Raw genomic sequence first — 19,122 nt, forward strand, 5'->3', positions numbered from 1 at the left:
GATGTCTGTTGCCATGCCGGAACGTGGATGGCAGATGACTATGAAGAGAGGAAACAAGAAAAGGCTCTGATTTAATGTTTTGTTTTTCACTTTGATGCAGTGATATGTGATGCTGGCTGTGTATGTGTGAAGTTTTCACTGAATCAAAGCCATTTAAAAAATACAATGATTGAGCCAAAATTTGAAAATGCGGGAACCTTGTTTTTTTCCGCCCGCCTTGTTTTTTTTCGCCCGCTCGCATTAGATTTGGTGTCTGCAGAGGATGTCATCCATAAAATTTACGTGCTTTGGCCTAACTCTGATTGTCTTCTGTCTCGCGCCCAAGCCACATCCACGCATGCGCCGCACTGGTCCAAAAGAGCGCACATCTGGGAGTACAGACGTCCCTGAAGGAAGTGATTTAAGCTTGTTGTGGTGGAGCCAAATTTTTGGGGTTTGCTTGTTGGGGTTTTGACTGGAAACCATGATCGTTAGAGCGCTGTTTGTGATAACTACAGTGGTGGCCACACTGGCACGATCAGAGGGTAAGGCATTTTTTTCTCTGTTGTCACCATTGTACAAAAAAGCATGCCACCATTCTGTAGCATAACCATATTGAGACTATAATATCTTACATTTTTTCTCACCTAATTATATATTATGCACACATGACCTGACCAATGAATATGCTGTTTTAGCCTGAGGAAGTGTTTACTTTCCATACCCTACTATCTTTACCAACGGTCCCGATTATGTTATCTTTATAGATGTCTGTTATATAACGTAATAGAATTGTCTCATTGAGTACATTGGAAGCAATAAATTTGCTTCTCAGTCCTTGGTCACTACTATGATAGCACAAATAGTAGGTAAAGGGGGTAGCTAGTTAAATTATTTCCTATGATATTGCTTCTTTTGAGTAAAACGTTCAGCCGATTCCGCCCTTACACCTGCGAAAGCACCGCAATTATTGCGTTTGGTTTCAAGTCTCCAACATAAATAAACAGTGTGATTAACTTTTGATCCCATGTAGCGGTGGTGAACAGTATTCGTTACGGCCATGTCTTGGTTCATTCATTATGTTTACCGAAGGAAAACATATTGTTTTTGCTACGTTTCCTCTTCTTCTTCTCCAAACACTGACCTCTGACCTGGTCTATGACCTGAATCAGACCGTCTGTCACCATGGTAACTGGTGTTGGGTTACATAATGTTGCAATTTTATAGAAGGAAGGATTTATACTCCTGTCTGACCATATATATGAATGTGTTGGAGTAAGAATTAACAGAGCAGACCATATGCGAAGGTAAACATTATGCATTTGCTTTGCAAGTGTTACCTTTCTAGTGTTCATAATGTCTTTATAATATTACTGGAACTAGACAGCTTCAAAATATGTTTGCGAAATATTCAGAAACGGTTTTCATATGGCATATGATTAACGGTTAGTTTTATGTTGTACCGCCTTTAACACAAAAAAATAACGTTAATTTGTTTGTATCTGATTTGTCCCAGGTAGCGGTCTGAATGACCTTCAGGAGTATGAACAGTTAGAGTACGTCACTTCCTGTTACTACCCCGCCCACATCCCCTGCACCAATGGGGCGGGCTGTGTCTCCGGGCGGCAGAGGTGTGACGGCGTCTACAACTGTCCGGACGGCTCTGACGAGGAGAACTGCGTGGACTGTAAGGAATGGTCTATTCTATTCTATTCCATTCTTCCGTTCTATTCTCCCGTTCTATTCCCTCATTTTATTCTCCCGTTCTATTCCCCCATTCTATTCTCACGTTCTATTCCCCCATTCTATTCTCACGTTCTATTCCCCCATTCTATTCTGCCGTTCTATTCCCCCATTCTATTCTCCCGTTCTATTCTATTCTCCCTTTCTTTTCTATTTTATTTTATTCTATTCTATTCCATTCTATTCTATGCTATTCTATTCTATTATCCCGTTCTACTCTCCCGTTCTATTCTATTCTGTTCTAGCTATTCTAGTCTTCTATTGTTCGTCCATTCTATTCGTCTATTCTATTCTGTTCCATTCCATTCCATTGTAGTCTTCCTCTGTTCTATTTGAAAATTATTTCATTCTATTGTATCTTATTCTATTAAATGCCATCTATTCTATTCTATTCTATTCTATTCTATTCTATTCTATTCTATTCACACATGTTTTACAGTATCAGGACCCCGAATACAAAACCTTACTATTCTCTCCACATAATACACCTATAAACTATAAGCAATGCTAAAACAAGGAGGACTAATAGTTATTTATATAATGTAGACAAAGTTATTATGTAAAGCACACTCTACGAACAAGCTATCATACTTGAGGTAAGCATGATTAATATTTCAAATTTTGAAAGCTAGATACGTGTAAAATTGTAGTGAAGCCACGAAGAAAGAATATCATGATATATAAGGATACTTAAACTGATAATTATGATACTAAATTATATTGATTCGGACCGAAAAATATTAGTCCTCTAAACCCAATCGTCAATACGTGGCCTTGAAAATCCCTAGTGAAATGTAAAAGACCCTTCACTGTAAGTGCAGTAAATATACAACGGAAGCTTCCTCTTAACACAATCATTTCTGAGCGACGCCATTACAGTACATATTTCTTTGGAGTCTCCGTTTGGTATTTTCGTATTTAGAAACACATATCCGAGCGAATTTAGTCTACACGCTGTCAACTAAAATACAGCTGCGTTCAATCCATGTAATCCGCCCATCTGGGTCGGATAGAAGCTCACTTAAGGATATTTGTGCTGTACTTAAGTAGTGATTGAAAGAACCAAGACAAACAGAAGTCTGCACGGAAGGTACATCAACGTTACCTTAACGTTAAGGTACACAGACTGGCGTGCAAATCCGAGATAAATCTCGTATTAAGGTAGATACAAAAATAGAGGCGGAATATATTTAGGCAGGCAAAAGTGTGTAGCGTACCCACTAGCAAATCCAGAATGTATTCTTTGCTCCATTTTATACACAGCACGAAAACAGACATTTAAGCATACTTTCCGCAGTATGAAAAGAAGTATTAAAGGTGAGAAAATATTTCAGTAGACTTTACGACTTCGTAAATGCCGCTGAAAGGCAAATTCCGCCTTCCCGTCACCTTTTGGTGTGCTTAAATACGACGTAAACATATTTCATATCTTTAAGCTTCCTTTAAAAATTCGTAAATATATACATGAGTGTGTCAGTTAGTTACTAGAAGGGGATGTAATCTCAATCTACACATTTTCTGTTACTCAAAGGCACTTAAAGTGATTTTTAAGGCAGTAACTGGACTTGTAAAGCCAATTTTCTGGTCTATTGTTTAATGTAATTAAAATGAGTCACCCATATCCCATTGCATACTGAGAACTATGAAGAACAAATACGACGTCTCTACGATGACAGAATACAAGAGATTGTTTCGTATCTAAGGCTGGTTCTATCTATTTATTGGTGGTATCAGAAAATGAAAGGATTCCTCATGTACATGTAGCTTGTTATTACGCCTAGCTCAAACGTTCAAACAAGTATAAAATGATGTCGAAATTATGCTAAGAAATGACAGTAAATGTCAGCATCAGACAGATTTCGTCATCCAGAATACTTTGTTTTGCACCCTGAAATCGCATCGTATAATATTTTACCAGTGGTGGAGGGGGGCAGAAGCTGAATCAACAACATGTATAGGATGTACTGTGAATGCTAAACAACTTACTTTTTTATGATGTAGACTGGGCCATGCATCTTCGGAACGGACTGCCGGCTCCCCAGGCTGTCATCCACCCTCCCAGCAAGGTCACGGTCGTCAAGAAACCCCGGCCAGGTCAGTCATACACGGGCGAGCACCATTTTTGTTTCCATCAATCAGTCGTAGGCATATGCAAATTACTGGTAGGCATATGCAAATCACTGGTAGGCATATGCAAATATTTGGTATGCGAATTACTCTACCATACTTTATTCTTGTTAATGCGATCGCTCTTGAGGTTCTGATGAGTGAGTAAAAATCAACGTAGAGATGAAAGGGGGTCTCACATAATATGTATAAAACCCTAGCTGTATATAATGGCATGTATGTGAGAATTAAGGGTTAATGACCCGCCCCGAGGTGTATATGGTGTGATAAAGCCTTGTCAGTTGCTATAACCAGCGAATTAAACCACCGAGCGAGCGGGCAATGTTCTCTAACCCGATTCATACTGGATCTGACGTAATATGAACAGAACAGTCGACGCTGATTGGTTCCGGGGTTTATGGGATGTAATCACCGCTGGGTAGGTTATGGCGTCATAAACATCAGGAAATGGGGACCTCTGATTGGTCAACGTCAACTGGCTATATGATAATCAGAATTGCAAGACTTACTTTTCCCGCGTTTCCCTCCAGCCCAGAGGGTGATCACGTGTTACTGTAACAACCACGCTACTGAGTGTGCGGCTGAGGGAGTCTGCGCAGTAAGTACCAGCACTTAAAAACTTCACTCAAGTAAACCAGAGAGTCAAATTTCATTTCACATTATTTAGAATTAGACCCAAATCTACGACTGTTCAACTCCAGTCTTTGTCAAGGTATGAGCAATCCACCGCTTCTGTTACCGTATAACACTCGTGACTCAGTGAGCAGTGGATCATAGAAAGTCTGTGGCGCCCCCCGTCTTTGTTGAGGGGTGGTAAATGCAATGACCTGATGTAGTTGGGTCATATAGTGGACAAGCCATAAAAAAGTGATCTTCAATCTCATTTGGACATAATGGACAAATAACCCTCTGGCCTCTGGAATTGTTTTTTTTTATATCTTTCCATTTCTACGTTGAATTTATTACTATGTTGATTTTCAGAACTGTCAGCATAACACGGAGGGCATGCAGTGTCAGTACTGCCAGCAGGGGTACGTGGGTCTGGCTACCCGGGGCACCCCGATGGACTGTCAGCCGGTCCAGTACGTACAGTTCATCCCGCGGGGGCATCCCAGGCGCCGCCTCAACAACTGGATGTTCCAGTAGAACACAACAAAAAGAACGTAGAGAAAGAGAATAAGACAAGAAAATTGATCTTTTAGCTGTAATTGCAAACACAAAAAAGTAAATTTTCCGCAACACGAGTCTTGTTAACAATGGATATATCGTTTAGCATAAAAGTTCATCTGAGTTGCACCGTAAAATACAGGGACAGGGGTCGGTACCAACTTCCGATGAACTTTGAACCATTGCTGACGTCACACGAGCGAAAAAATCACGTGTCTACAGCACTTGAGTCAGCTGATAAATACCGAGCGATTCGTTCGAAAATCGTAAGTCAAATTCCTGTTGAGTTGGAGAACAGTTTAATTTTTACCATGAACCATATGGCGTCATGACAAAAGTGGATCATATGTAGCAGAATGCTTGTGGCGCCCTCCGTCTTTATTAAGATATTTTGTATTTGTATCTTTTGTATTGGTTATTGAAGTTCATGGATCCTTCTTCAAAATAAATTCCACTGAGCATAAATGAACTTTCAAGCGAAGTCTAAAGCTGTTCTCCATGTAAAAGAAATTAAGATTGGTCAAGGGCCACTTTAAAAACAAACAATATCAAAACCGACGCCTAAAAGTCTGCTGTTGAGCTTGAGGTTATGTATCTGTGTGATGTTCATCATTGTTATCAAATCACAAAAGCTTGACGAGTGTGATGTTTTGATTTTTTGTAATATTATCACCAGTAATTATAAAGTATGTAGTTTCGTGGTCACTGCAAGTATCTTGCCATATCCTTGTCTCTATACTATATCATATAGCATATGATGAGATTTCATGTCATATTCAAACTTGACAATAAAACATTGTAGACAAAATTGTGTCCGAATCGTTCTCTTTAGATCATCTTAACACATTTACATCGAAAATTGAGATATTGTCCCTAGTAGTAAATAAAACAGACATTTATTATCTATTTATGAATTAAATGAATTAACATGTATCTTGCCCGTCATCAGCATTCTCGATTTCTTTAATTTACCAATTAAGTATGAAGCTAATAGCTTGAATGAACGAACAAACGTAAATGAACATTGAATCCTAGTCGTTGATAATAGCTGGACCCGTGTGTATGACAGCAAGACATAACAGTGGCCTGTTGTAAAAAGAAAAGGGTCTATGCCCTAGGAAATGATGCCATTTGTTCCATTTTTAAAGTTTTCTTTGACAAATGGAACACTCTGACTAGAAAGACACATCCAACTACTGAGATAATGGAGAAACAGCGCCTCCTATCCGATCAAAGAAAACGTTGAGATTCTGAATTTCGTAAAGTTTTCGTAAACTCTTAAACTAACTTTAAGGGCAAGGTATACTGTTGCCAACTATTTCACAATAGTGCAGTACACTTGGATTGTTTTTTGGGGCCTGGTCACATTTGTCGTGAGATCGTCGCGCGATCATAAACTGGGATCGAATTCTTGTCGTACAAGTGTCCTGCCAAATTTGGACGCATTGTTACATTGTTAAGGACAAGGCTGCCTTAGATCATTGTCGCCGCGGTTGGTTTTGTCACAGCCCGCTTGCAGCTTGAACATTCTACGGTAGAATAACCTAATATCGGTATCACAACGACCTAATACCCCATTCCACTTCACGACACTCTCGCGTTAATTTAGATACAAAACATGGCGACCTTGGCGTTCTCACGGCGCTCTCTCCACGCTCCGACCAATTTCAGGTCGCAGAGAGAGCGCGGTGAGGGCGCGGTCCTAGTGGAATGGGGGCCTAAGACAATGTCCCTACTCCGTACGTATAGTCCAACATGCCCCACCTTAAGCCTAGGTCACAATTCAAGAAAGGGGCCCGCTCGACGCGTTTCGGCCTGTTTTTCGGCACTATCGAATCGCGGACCTGGACGGAGACTGGTGGGGTTCCTGCCGGCTGCCGGCCAATTTTTGGCCCCGCGCGATCGCCGAATTGATTTTAACTCAAACTTAAAATCACTTCGGGCCCCGTCGGGCAAGTTAAGGTACGCCGAAGCGACGCCGTAACCTCACCGGACCAAGCCGTATAACCTAGCCGCCGGGTCCCGCCTGGCGGCCGTACAGGCACCTGACCAAGATTGTTAGAACGGCGATACAGCAGTCTTTCTCTCCACACACAATCATCAATTATCCATAGGTCACTGTTTAGACCGCAGAAGTACATCGTATTTACAAAGACAAGCGTAAACGTTTACCCAACCACCCAGCACTAACATAATAGTATTGACAGTCTACTCAATGAAAAGGTTTAAGGTTGACATAACAGGTTTCCCCTGCTAACGAGGCAATGATACCTTAAGTATGTGTAAACAGATAAACACTTCAAAAACCAAACCATTGAGAAGCTGTCAAATTAAGATAAAAGAACCGACCAGAAAAAACATTTTCTCGGTGACACATTAAGGGTGTGATTAGACCAAAAGATGTTTTGGTATTCCAAAAGATGTTTTGGTATTCAAAAGAAACAAACATAAAAACAGGGACGTTTCCGCACGAAAATGAGATAGATGACAGACAAGAGCATCAGATCATCCTTAAGGAGCACATCTTTGAGCAGTTCTTCTTATCTCTGTGTTGAATAAATCTACTTTATTTGTGGTGTCTTTGTTAAAACCGTTGCCAGCCGTGACCAAGAATTCTAGACATTGCGGGTTTACATGTCTCTGGTTTGTTTTGGTTCTGTAGTTATCCAATCTGACCTTTTGAGACCCAACCACTTACCGATGACGATGTCATTCATTTGCCACACCTTTTTTAGAAGTGGATTCCCTGCTTTGTCAGTGACACAAACGGTTATCATTGGTAGATTTATGTTCAAGCATGCGCAAACGCACGGACTTACCGTTTAAAAAGGGACGGCAAACTAAGCTCCAAGCACCCGACAACTTCTTCAGACTTCCAACGAGAAGACCAGCACCAGGCCAGCTTCTTGACGTTCTGTGTGTGAGAGAGAAGACAAGATATCAGTGTCATCATGTCTGGAAACGCCTTCTTCGTTCTTGTCGTGGCCCTGATGGTCGCAAGTGTCCAGGAAGGTGAAGGTATGCTTTGTTTTCTGCATGCTCTAATCTTAAGAATATTTAAAGCACAAGCTATTGTCAAAATGTACTAACGCCCCACTAACTTAATTTTATGGATGACATCCTCTGAAGACCCCCAAACTAGTCCGCGCAGGTGAATGAAAAAAAATTCCAGCCAAAAAACTGCTGCTTACCCACAGGAATACAAAGCTGGTATTGTGGAAGTTGTAGATTTGTCGGTGTAGATTTGTGAGGAAGCTTTTAAACCGTCGGTGTAGACTTGTATGAAAGTTTTTAAACTGTCGGTGTAGATTTGTATGAAAGTTTTTAAACTGTCGGTGTGAATTTGTGGGAAAGTTTTAAAACATTTTTAATCATCAGATTCTCCAAAACTCACTTACGAAAAGTTTTAAAAATCTCTATACACGTTTGAAAAGTTGTGAAGGAATGTTGGAAACGGAGTAACTTAAAAGAACATAGTAGGTTTAGCGGTTAAAGATATGGATTTGACACAGGAAGTCTTTCCGCACTTCAATAAGTGAGATACATTGTTGAGTAAATACTGCGGTCTTATCAGCTATTTGGAGGTTACACGTGTGGAAATGCCAGAGTGACAGGGATCTACACTGGAATCGTGGGGTCGTGTGGCGTAGCGGCAGAGTGCTCGACTCATTATCAAGAGGTCCCGGGTTCGAGTCCTGACATGCCACCGATCTTGTGCCCTTGGGAAAGGCACTTTACACGGCTTTATTCACTTCGCTCACGTGAAAATGAGTATTGTATTGTCCCATGTGTTGGTGGCGGCATTAATATAAGTTGGAAAAACTTGAGTGTGCCGTCACCACGTCTTGTGATTACATGTTGGAATATAAAAAAATCTATATTGAGTCCAACTTCATACCGCGGTATGACATCTTCTGAAGCTTGCAAAACTCGCTTTACTGATTTCGCAGGGAATTCTAGCTTAAAATTACAGAAAAAAGTAAGATGGAGTCATCCTTCAAGTTTCTATTGGTGCTCGTTGGAAGGTTCTGAATATGTCCACAGGGGCTTTTTTTATTCCAACACGTACTCACAAGACGTGGTGACGGGACACTCAAGTTTTTTTTTCAACTTATATTAATGCCACCACCAACACAACACGGGACAATGCAATACTCATTTTCACCCGAGCGAAGTAAAGATAGTCGTGTAAAGTGCCTTTCCCAAGGGCACAAGATCAGTGGCATGTCAGGACCTCTTGGTTCCGAGTCGAGCGCTCTGCCGCTACGCCACACGACCCCACTGGGGCTTGAGATGAAAGATCTCCCCAGTATATACAGGTGTAACCACCTGTGGGGTTCTACCATACAAACATGCCTTGTTGTAAAACTCCCCTCAGGAAAACACGCTGGACTGGGGTTAAGTGAATTATTTTAAACCCTTTTAACAAAACATATCGTAGGAGAAATACGCTGGTGATTGATTGATATACCTTTGGTACTACTCTGTGTATAGTAATGCTCTGTTGTACACTGCATACATATACTGCGTGCCTTCGAAGCTGGTGTGTTACGCTGAAGGGCGGTTATACCGGCTATACAGGTACAGAAGTTGTGTGTTACGCCAAAAGGCGGTTATCCCGGCTATACAGATACAGAAGCTGGTGTGTTACGCCGAAGGGCAGTTATCCCGGCTATACACATCAGAAGCTGGTGTGTTACGCCAAAAGGCGGTTATCCTGGCTATACAGATACAGAAGCTGGTGTGTTACGCCGAAGCCAGTTATACCGGCTATACAGATACAGAAGCTGATGTGTTACAACGAAGGGCAGTTATACCGGCTATACAGATACAGAAGCTGGTGTGTTACACCGAAGGGCGGTTATACCGGCTATACAGATACAGAAGCTAGTGTGTTACGCCGAAGGGCGGTTATACCGGTTGTACAGATACAGAAGCTGGTGTGTTACGCCGAAGGGCGGTTATGCCGGCTATACAGATACAGAAACTAAATGAGACTCTTAGTTTGAATTCTTGTTTCTGTTCATAAAATTTTACCACGGAGTTTATTGTTTTTCTGATTCCTCCCAGCCCGTGGTACCTACAGTCTGCAGTACTACCAGCCCGATGCTGCGCAGTACGTACAGTACGTACCTCAGGCTTACGCCGAGCCGGCCCAACAGGTCCAGTACTACTCAGGTAAGCTTGAACCGGAGAAATCTTTAATCAATTAATAATTGATAATATTTCTTGCCATGCATAAGGTCAACTCTTCATTCTATTTCTTATGAGATGAGGTTTATTCAAATACAAATCAGTGCCTCTTATCACTTAATATGTTCTAGCGATTGGCAGTTTGCTTTTCGATCCTCTTTCTTTCTTTCTTTCTTTGTTCCTTTTTCTTTCTGTCAGTCTCTCATTCCTTCCTTCCTTCTTTCTTAGTTTCTTTCTTCCTCTCTATTTCTTTCGTTGTTTTTCTTTCTTTCTTTTTCTTTCTTTCTTCCTTCCTTCCTTTCTTTCTTTCTTTTCTTTCTTTCTGTCTTTCTTTCATCTTCACTTTTTGTTTACTTCTTGTGAAAAACCTGGGCCACAAAGAGCAAGTAACATGTTTTTCGTCTTGTACTTCTTCCCACCCCAGCCCCGACGTGCTACTGCTATGGCCACTCCTACCAGTGTGCTGCCCAGGGCGTCTGCGCGGTAAGTACAAAATATAACGGTTAGGCCATGTTGATTTGATTATATGGATGATATCCTCTGGGAAGCCCAAAACTGGTGCGCGCGTGCGAATAAAAAAAGTTTTGCAAAAAAAAAAGTTACTTTCATTATGAAATCTAAGTGGTCATGAAGGTTGAAGAAATGACACAGAGTATGGTATGGCGAATAATCTACTCTTCAAGTTCATTTCTTTACATTTTCGCATTCTACGACATTGGCATTAATGCCACATGATAGTTGGCTATATGTGTACTGTTGGCTATATGTTCTGCAAATATAGTGACGCTAAAGCCTGTCTTAGCTCCTTGTTCACGGTAGCCTCCTGTGCAGGCTCCGGGGCGGGTGAGAATTTTGACACAGCGTTTTGAACTAGTTTTTAATGCGTTATCTTAATAGCCGGTCATCCTACAACCAGCCGCCGAGAGAAGGTTCCATTTGCTGGTTGTAGGATGAGTTAAAAAGTCTTCAAAACGTTGTATCGAAATACCAACCCGCCCCGGAGCCTGCACAGGAGGCTAGTTGACGGTTGGTTTTGTCATGGTCTGATGTTCTGATGTCATTCGTTACCAGAACTGCCAGCACAACACCATCGGCAACATGTGCCAGTACTGCAGGCCCGGGTACACCGGCATGGCCACCCGCGGCACCGCCTACGACTGCCAGCCCTACGTGCAGTACTACTACCAGCCGCAAGCCGCCGCTCTTGAGGCACCGCTGCACGTGAAGCAGGCCGCCGCCTACGTGCAGGCCGCGCCCATGCACGTGAAGCAGGCTGCAGCTGTGGTCCAGGCGGCACCCATGCACGTGAAGGATGCTGCACCTGCTTACGTGGCACCTGCAGCTGCCTACGTGGCACAGTCCTTTAAGCAGCCGGAATAAGTAATTCGTACATCCCCATGTACCGACCGTATGGAATTTGAACCACCATTGTTTGTTTGTTTGTTTTATATATATCTTAATTAGCGGTTAAATGCCGCTTTCCCGTCGTTCTACAACAATCTGGAAGTTAAAAAATTGAATATAAAATTCGCTTTTTTTTCACAGAATTCCATAATGTACATCAATACACTAGGTACGTAGACTTCAGAAAGTTGGTAGGAAGGTTGATAGCTGGTCAAAAATGTTGCTTTTCTTGAAAATGTAAATCTCACATTATAAACAGGTGCTAAATAGATCTAACTCATTCAGTAATTCACAACATTGGTGCTATTTATATCAGATTAGTATGGAAACAGGGTCTAATATCAACAATATTTGTGTTGCTATCTTTCTTAGTGCTACTAAGTACTAACCTACTATGTACCTCTGTGAGGCATTGATTTTGAAAAGGTATATGTGATGACAACTGGCTATGACGTTTGGATTCATAGGGACAGAAAATGCATCGCAGGAAATTCTATCTTTAAGCACACTTTAAAGCACGCATAAAGGTACACACAAAACCTTTACGCATACTTTAAGGCGTGCTTAAAGAATGGCCTTTCTTGCAATGATGGATTTTGTATGGTATGTCTGCACAGGGTTTAACTAACATGTATGTGCCATTGAACTACTAATAAACGTTGTTAAAAACCAATATTGCTGGCTCTAGCTCTTTCTCTATTTGTTACTGCTTTAGGGTGTCACACGATATGCCCCCTTTTAAACACTCACATACCTGTCTACCGCCCATATAATGTTTAGTTTGAGCCAAAACACTACACAAAGAAAGCGGTGAACCAAAGAAATACCGGGGGATAAAGAACAACTCTATGCACTTTGTTAGTAAACCATTACAATCCCCAACGAATGTATTTTAGACCGTTCTTAGGGAATATTCTTGTAAAGAATTGTGTTACCAGTAGGTTTAAAAAATAAAGGCATCCAATGCGATTTCAGGCCAGCAAAACTGGAAATATTCTGAATAAGGCAATCTTTGTTATATTGACACATACTGCTTCACATTGGCACATTTGAGTCAGTATTTCATACTTTGGGCTTTTAAAACTGCAGAAACAAGCCCCAAGATGAGTCCTTTATTTTCTGGGTGGTACCCTAAAAATTAGTCCAGGGCCCTTCTAGTAACCATTTTCCGTCAGAATTTTGAGAATTTTTGCTCCATGAGGGTCAATATACATTGGGATAGTGTGGCTTCAACTTAGAATATGGGGATAAGTGACTAGAATTTTGGCTCTGAAAAATCGGGTTTCCAATCCCTAAAAACTGCACTGGATGGCTTTAAATGCACTGAAAAGCTACAGACGATATACTGTGTACATGTCTGCTGGTAGAACTGGATCTGTTTTGTCTTGTGGCTAGCCGTCGTGACCCAAATGACCTAGGGTCAGACACGCGTCACCTTTTTCGTTTACTGGTTTTTCTCCACCTCAAAACGTCTTTGTGGTGCAACAAAGAGCTTACCAGATTCCTCCGCGTGTACGCATGCGCAAAGATGCCACACACAGATAATATAAAGCGCCGTGGAAGAGCCGGAGATCCTATATTACCCGTCGCGGTGGGCTCTGAGTTGGCTGGTCTTCTTTGTCTTCGTCTCTGGCTATTGGAAAGACTTTGAGCTTCTTCAAAATCAACATGGATGGCAAAGTCTTCATCTTCCTCGTTGCTTTGGCTGCAACTTGCCAAGGTAGGTTTTACCATTCTTGAATTAAAGTTCGTCTGAGTTAGTGAAATGCATTGTTAGAAACTTCAAAATGTTCTCCGATTGAAAAGAAAAGGTAAAAATAAAAAAATAGTTCTTCCATCTTCAACATGGATGGTAAAGTCTTCATCCTACTCGTTGCGTTGGCTGCAACTTGCCAAGGTAGGCTTTACCATTCTAGAATTTAAGCTTGTCTGAGTTGGTAAAATACATTGCTGGAAATTTCAAAATGCTCTCCAAGTAAAAATGTAGGTACAACAATTGAAAAAAAGGAAATCTTTTGAGTTGGAGAACAGTTTAAAGTTTCTCATAGTATTCCACCATTATTGTTTGGCATTGTTTTGGTAACAATTTTCTAATATGATAAACTGAACGTACATTCAGCGTCCATACCCCATCGTCATTCCTCAAAGTGATTGTTTGGAATAACCGCATGTTTATCAATTCAGTGAACCGACTTTGGGAGTTCCTATGTGCACAAAATAAGTTGCTCAGACTCTTTAGTCCCTTCGCCTGCGATTCTTTTCCTTTTGGCAGGCGGTCTTCAAAGTTTTCCGTAGCTTTTCTAATCGCCGGTTTTTGTGTGCGGTTTTGGCTTGGTAGCGCCTCTCTTGGCTCATAGTACGACCAGTGTAAGCCCGGTAGGCTCTCTCACAGTTAGTATAGCAAAACATTTGGCTATAACCCAGCACGTTATATCTTATATGTGGTGATTTTATGTTGAATATGTGCACTAGTAGTTACAGTAAACCTATGTAAAAGATCAGTGCAATTCAATGGCCCTGCAAAGGGCTACTGCGATGCTGTAACTTGGAAAGTTCCAATAAACCAGCCATATACTGTATAGCGTCGTAAAAATAGGGTTGTTCGTCTAAATTGGGAGATTATAGAAATTTGGCAGAAGCTTCATCCGAGAATATAAGAAACTGTAACGAAATGACCAACTAACTCTACTAACTTTTCACTGATCTCCAAGCAGATCCCTTTCGGTGACAAAAAGACATTATCAAATTGGCCAGGCAGTATCCATAAGCCAAAGAAGGTCGTCTGCCACCGACGGGTAGCGACAAAAACGGCCGTATATAAAAAGCTAACGATCATTCCCCCACAACCTCTGCTTGGACAGTAACTTTTCACCCCATCCGACCAAAGCCTACCCTTTTTGCAACACGCAAACCGGTTTGGTTCAGACCAACATAAATCAGCATCTGTCAGAATATCACGTTTCTACCGTCTGTGTTTCCCACAAGTGTCAAGTCTGGTGACTGTTGATGCTCTGTAACCCCTCCACAGAGCCTCTTAACCTTATAAATGGCCAAGAAGGAGCCAATGTTTGATAAACAGTACTGTTATGTATGTATCTGTTACCTCAAGGTCATCCAAGCAAGAAAAGGCAGCAGGTGCAGACTCTAGCGGTGATGCAGGTGTGTGCATACCCAAACATTGCCTGCTCCAATGGGTATGGCTGTCTGCCGAACACCGCTCGCTGTAACGGTGTGGCTGAATGCGGGGACCGGTCGGACGAAGCGAACTGTGCACAGTGTAAGTACGAACAGTGCAGTTTTTATGGCTTGGAAACCTGATATTCTAGTCACTTATATCTACATACTGAGTTGAAACAACACTATTCCAGTGTATATTGACCTTCATGGAACAAAAGTACCCAAATTCTGACAGAAAATGGTTACTGGAAGCGCCCTTGGCTGATTTTTGGGGTGCCTTCCTAAAAATAAAGGACTCATCTTGGGGCTTGTTTCTGCAGTTTTCAATGCCCAAAGTATGAAATACTGACTCAAATGTGCCAATGTGAAGCAGTATGTGTGAATATCATAAAGATCCCCTTATTCAGAATACCTCCAGTTTTGCTACTCTAAAATTGCATTGGATGCCTTTAAATTTCATTCTAGAAGGTAATAACCCTTACTGTGTACAAATAGGTAAATATATAAAAAAACCTTAGAACCTTAGAACAAGTAGTATAAGTTGGTTCATATATCGTCTTGTATGAAGGTTTATGCAATAAGGAATAATTCCCAGAATAATAAAGCAAGAGGAAAAATATCATTTTCATTGTTTTCCGATATGAAATAAACATGCTATATTGCAGTTCAAACTTGTTTCATAAATTAACGTGCTGTTGTTGTTGTACAAATGAATAAGAAAATCCTAAGTTTAAAAAGAATCTCTTAGCAGAATGGGGTGAATAGTAACACATTAACGACGCCTCTATAATGATCATGTTTAGAGACTTAACGTTAGCCAGCTGCCCAGAAAAGCTTTAAGTTAGGGGAGGAAAAATGGCCTTATTCTCGAAAAAGCAATTAGTACCAGGGTAATAGTAGACAGTACGCAGCTGGTTTTAAATAGTGGCGTGCCTGGGCCCAGTTTCTGTGTTGTGTTCATGTTTAAAGGTTTTCTTAAGAAAGAGCTCACGTGCAACTTAGACATCTGATACACTCTGTGAGGACAATGCAGCATTGTAAGACGGGCGCTATAATCGTTAATGGGGGAGGGGGGTCACCGGCTGTTTCGTAAGGCTTTAAAACACTTTGTTTCAGTCAGATTTAACCTTTGTGGCACTACACGAACAAGTACTACCTGGTTTTAACAATGAAGACTATTTTCTGAGTTGGTGTTAATGAATTTTGTTCAACTTGACAGCAACAATCCGCACGGTAAGAAAAAGACTAACGATAGTAAATACTATTAAAGGCATCCAATGCAATTTGGGGGCAAAACGGGATTTTCAAAGTCAATCTCCTAGTCATTTTTTTGATGTTACAGTTAGTAAGTTGAGTCAATCCTATCCCATAGTATACTGATATCTGTGAGGCAACAATGCGATGTCGCTGACGTAAAACGGTTGCTTGTTTTGTAAATAGTATTATACCTGACAAAGGACTTTTATGTTTGCAGTTTGGGCAGCCCAAGCCTATGCCCAGCAGAAGGGACAGCAGCCCCAGCGGGTGGTTGCCCAGCCCGTCAAGGTTGTCCAGCAGGCCCAGCCGGTCAAGCAGCTCGTGGCCGTGCAACAAGCCCAGGCCCCGCAGGTCAGTAGCTTTATCACACCGAACGACTTGTTGATTTGATTTATTGGAATTGCAACAGTGCAATACACGTGGGACACAGGCAGCTGTTGCTGGTGTTGTGTCCCTCACATAGAAACAAATACAGGACAGACAATACTCATTTTCACTTGAGTTAAGTGACGAAAGTCGTGTAAAGTGCCTTTCCCAAAGGCACAAGATCGGTGACATGTCATGTCAAACCCGGGACCTCTTGGTTCCGAGTCGAGCACTCTGCCGTTGCGCCACACGACCCCCCGACTTGGTACACTCAATCTTTCTAGTGATGGCAAAACCGTGCTTGGTGGCAACGAGTTCCACTCTACTATCGTTCTTGAAAAAATACTAGTTTTTGAATACCTAGGTTTGGTCTTACAAGCGACGTGTATGCAAGTGATTTTACCCTTATTGGGCATGCCCCACTTCAGGTGTTCATGACCTACAGCAACGGCAAGTCTGTGCAGGTGTTACCGGTACAACAGGAGCCAGAGATCGATGAAGAAGAAGAAGAGGAAGAAGAGGAGGCTGCTGCAGAAGAGGAGGCAACTGATGAGGAAGCTGCTGAAGAAGAAGAAGAGGAAGATGCAGCAGAAGAGGAGGCAGCCGAGGAAGATGCTGGGGAGGAAGAGGAGGAGCCAGAGGAGCCAGCCCCGGTGGAGGAAGCCCCCAAGCCGCAGATGGTCGTCCTCCAGCCGCAGATGGTCCTGCATAAGCCCCAGCGTTTCGTCGTGGTGCAGAAACCACAACAAAGTAAGAACTTGTTTAGAGTGAAGACTTTAGATGCAACACAAAGAAGTTCCCTCACCTAGAGCTTTCGACCAGTTACTCTGGTCTTCCTCGGTAGACTGATCCTGTTATGACTTATGTTGGATGTAAAGTTTAAGTAAACATGTAACTACAAACACATAATAGTTAAGTAAAGCCTCAAAAACAAAACAAAATCACATGATGTTTCGCTTGCTCTCAGGGCCATCTGTGTTATGTTATGTTGATCATTTTTGCTTAATTTTCCACAGGCTTTGATTTTATTTTTATTATGGTATTATTACTCAGTAGTTTATTATGGAATACTAAGTGGTTATATTTGCATTCATTTCCAGTTGTGATAACCTGCTTCTGCCATGGCCACTCCAACAAGTGCGCTGCCCAAGGCGTTTGTGCTGTAAGTATACAATGTGTGATTGTATCATACCCAGGATTGGACATTTGTATTTTGACAATTGACTCACTATAAAAAACAAACCTAACGATTGACGTATCATTGATAGTCTCTGTCCTGTCTAACACCATCTTATTTTCATGTTTCCAGGACTGCCAGCACAACACGGCCGGCACAAACTGCGAGCAGTGCAAGCCCGGCTACACCGGCATGGCCACCCGGGGCACCCCGTTCGACTGTCAGCCCATCCGCTACGTGCAGATGATGCAGGTGGTACAGAAACCGGTGCAGCAGGTGATGCAGGTGGTGCAGAAACAACCGGTGCAGCAGGTGATGCAGGTGGTGCAGAAACAACCTGTGCAGCAGGTGGTCATGCAACCAGTGCAGGTGAGGAAAAACATTACATTTCTCTGCATTCATGAATCTCACACTTCCCATAATGCCTAGTGCTGGGTACGGCGCCATGACAGTTCTCAGTGCATCATGGGTAAGTCACTTTCGAAGCAACCACAACCTAACGCTAAAATTCAAGTTATTCATCTTGGTCACATATCTAGGCAAGTTGTTTACAGGCCTTTGTAGGTCACAGTCTCCAAAATGATGAATATCTAGTTGAATTTTAGCGTTAGGTTGTGGTTGCTTCGAAAGTGACTTACCCAAGATGCACTGAGAACTGTCATGGCGCCGTACCCAGCACTAGGCATTATGGGAAGTGTGAAAATCATGAATAGTTCGTTTTGGTTTCTTACGTTACTTGTCTGATTCTGCAGAGCGATTCTGTCACTGATTTTCATGTTAATCTCTTGATTTCTGATTGGATTGTGATTTGGCTGTACAGGTTAAGCAGCCAGCCGCAGTGGTGCAGCCCGTGGCTGTCCGACTGCAGCCTGTGGCAGTCAAGCAGCCCGTGCGGGTTCAGCAGATCGCAGTGCCAGTCGCGGTGCGTCACGGGAAGAAAGGCTAACTCAGCCGCAGTCGGCTAGATCAACGCCGTACCGGTGCCCTATTCCCCAAGGAGCGATGACTTGTAGCTTTAGCGTTTTGACATTTTAGTCTCTTATGACACAGTCTTTAGAACACCTTTAAGTGTGTTAATCAATTGTTAAGTTCTGGTCCATGGTGCTATTAACTGTGTTTTCTCTAGAAGATGTATACATGGGGCGATGAATTGTAGCTTTAGCGTTTTCATACATTTTAGTATCTTGTGACACAGTCTTAAGAATACCTTTAAGTGTGTGAAGTTTATCAATTGTTAAGTTCTGGTCCATGGTGCTATGACATGTGTTTTCTCTAGAAGATGTATACCCACCAAGATTTAGTTGTGTGACATTGAAGTAATAAACGTTTTCAAATGGAAACTTGCGGCTTGAATCGTATTTTGTTGTATCACTCTAATAGTGTAAGGTCGTATGTCCCATTTACAGTCACTCTTGTATCTATCGGCAACTCACATTACGTTCAGTTTGAGTACAAACACTTCTTAAATACTGAGGGATAATGCACACATTATAGAAAAGAAAACTAGTAAATAAGATCAATGTATTTATCAC

The 19,122-nt window shown here is 41.9% G+C and overlaps 2 protein-coding genes and 1 pseudogene across 2 annotated transcripts; all 3 read left to right on the forward strand.

Moving 5' to 3' along the window:
* The first annotated feature begins 458 nt into the window (after positions 1-458).
* Positions 459-5,033, forward strand: LOC109468992 (low-density lipoprotein receptor-related protein 1B-like). The gene is made up of 5 exons (XM_019767377.1): positions 459-524; positions 1,496-1,666; positions 3,724-3,816; positions 4,380-4,447; positions 4,831-5,033. Exons 1-5 carry the CDS (start codon positions 464-466, stop codon positions 4,993-4,995), a joined length of 558 nt encoding a protein of 185 aa, XP_019622936.1. The 5' UTR covers positions 459-463; the 3' UTR covers positions 4,996-5,033.
* A 2,824-nt stretch (positions 5,034-7,857) lies between these two features.
* On the forward strand, positions 7,858-11,594 carry LOC109468993. Its single transcript, XM_019767378.1, has 4 exons — positions 7,858-8,034; positions 10,087-10,194; positions 10,634-10,692; positions 11,281-11,594. Exons 1-4 carry the CDS (start codon positions 7,968-7,970, stop codon positions 11,587-11,589), a joined length of 543 nt encoding a protein of 180 aa, XP_019622937.1. The 5' UTR covers positions 7,858-7,967; the 3' UTR covers positions 11,590-11,594.
* A 1,537-nt stretch (positions 11,595-13,131) lies between these two features.
* On the forward strand, positions 13,132-18,874 carry LOC109468990 (annotated as a pseudogene).
* Positions 18,875-19,122: the final 248 nt, after the last annotated feature.

This window comes from Branchiostoma belcheri, unplaced genomic scaffold, assembly GCF_001625305.1.
Source record: "Branchiostoma belcheri isolate BF01 breed outbred unplaced genomic scaffold, Haploidv18h27 scaffold2, whole genome shotgun sequence".
NCBI classification, from domain to species: Eukaryota; Metazoa; Chordata; class Leptocardii; order Amphioxiformes; family Branchiostomatidae; genus Branchiostoma; species Branchiostoma belcheri.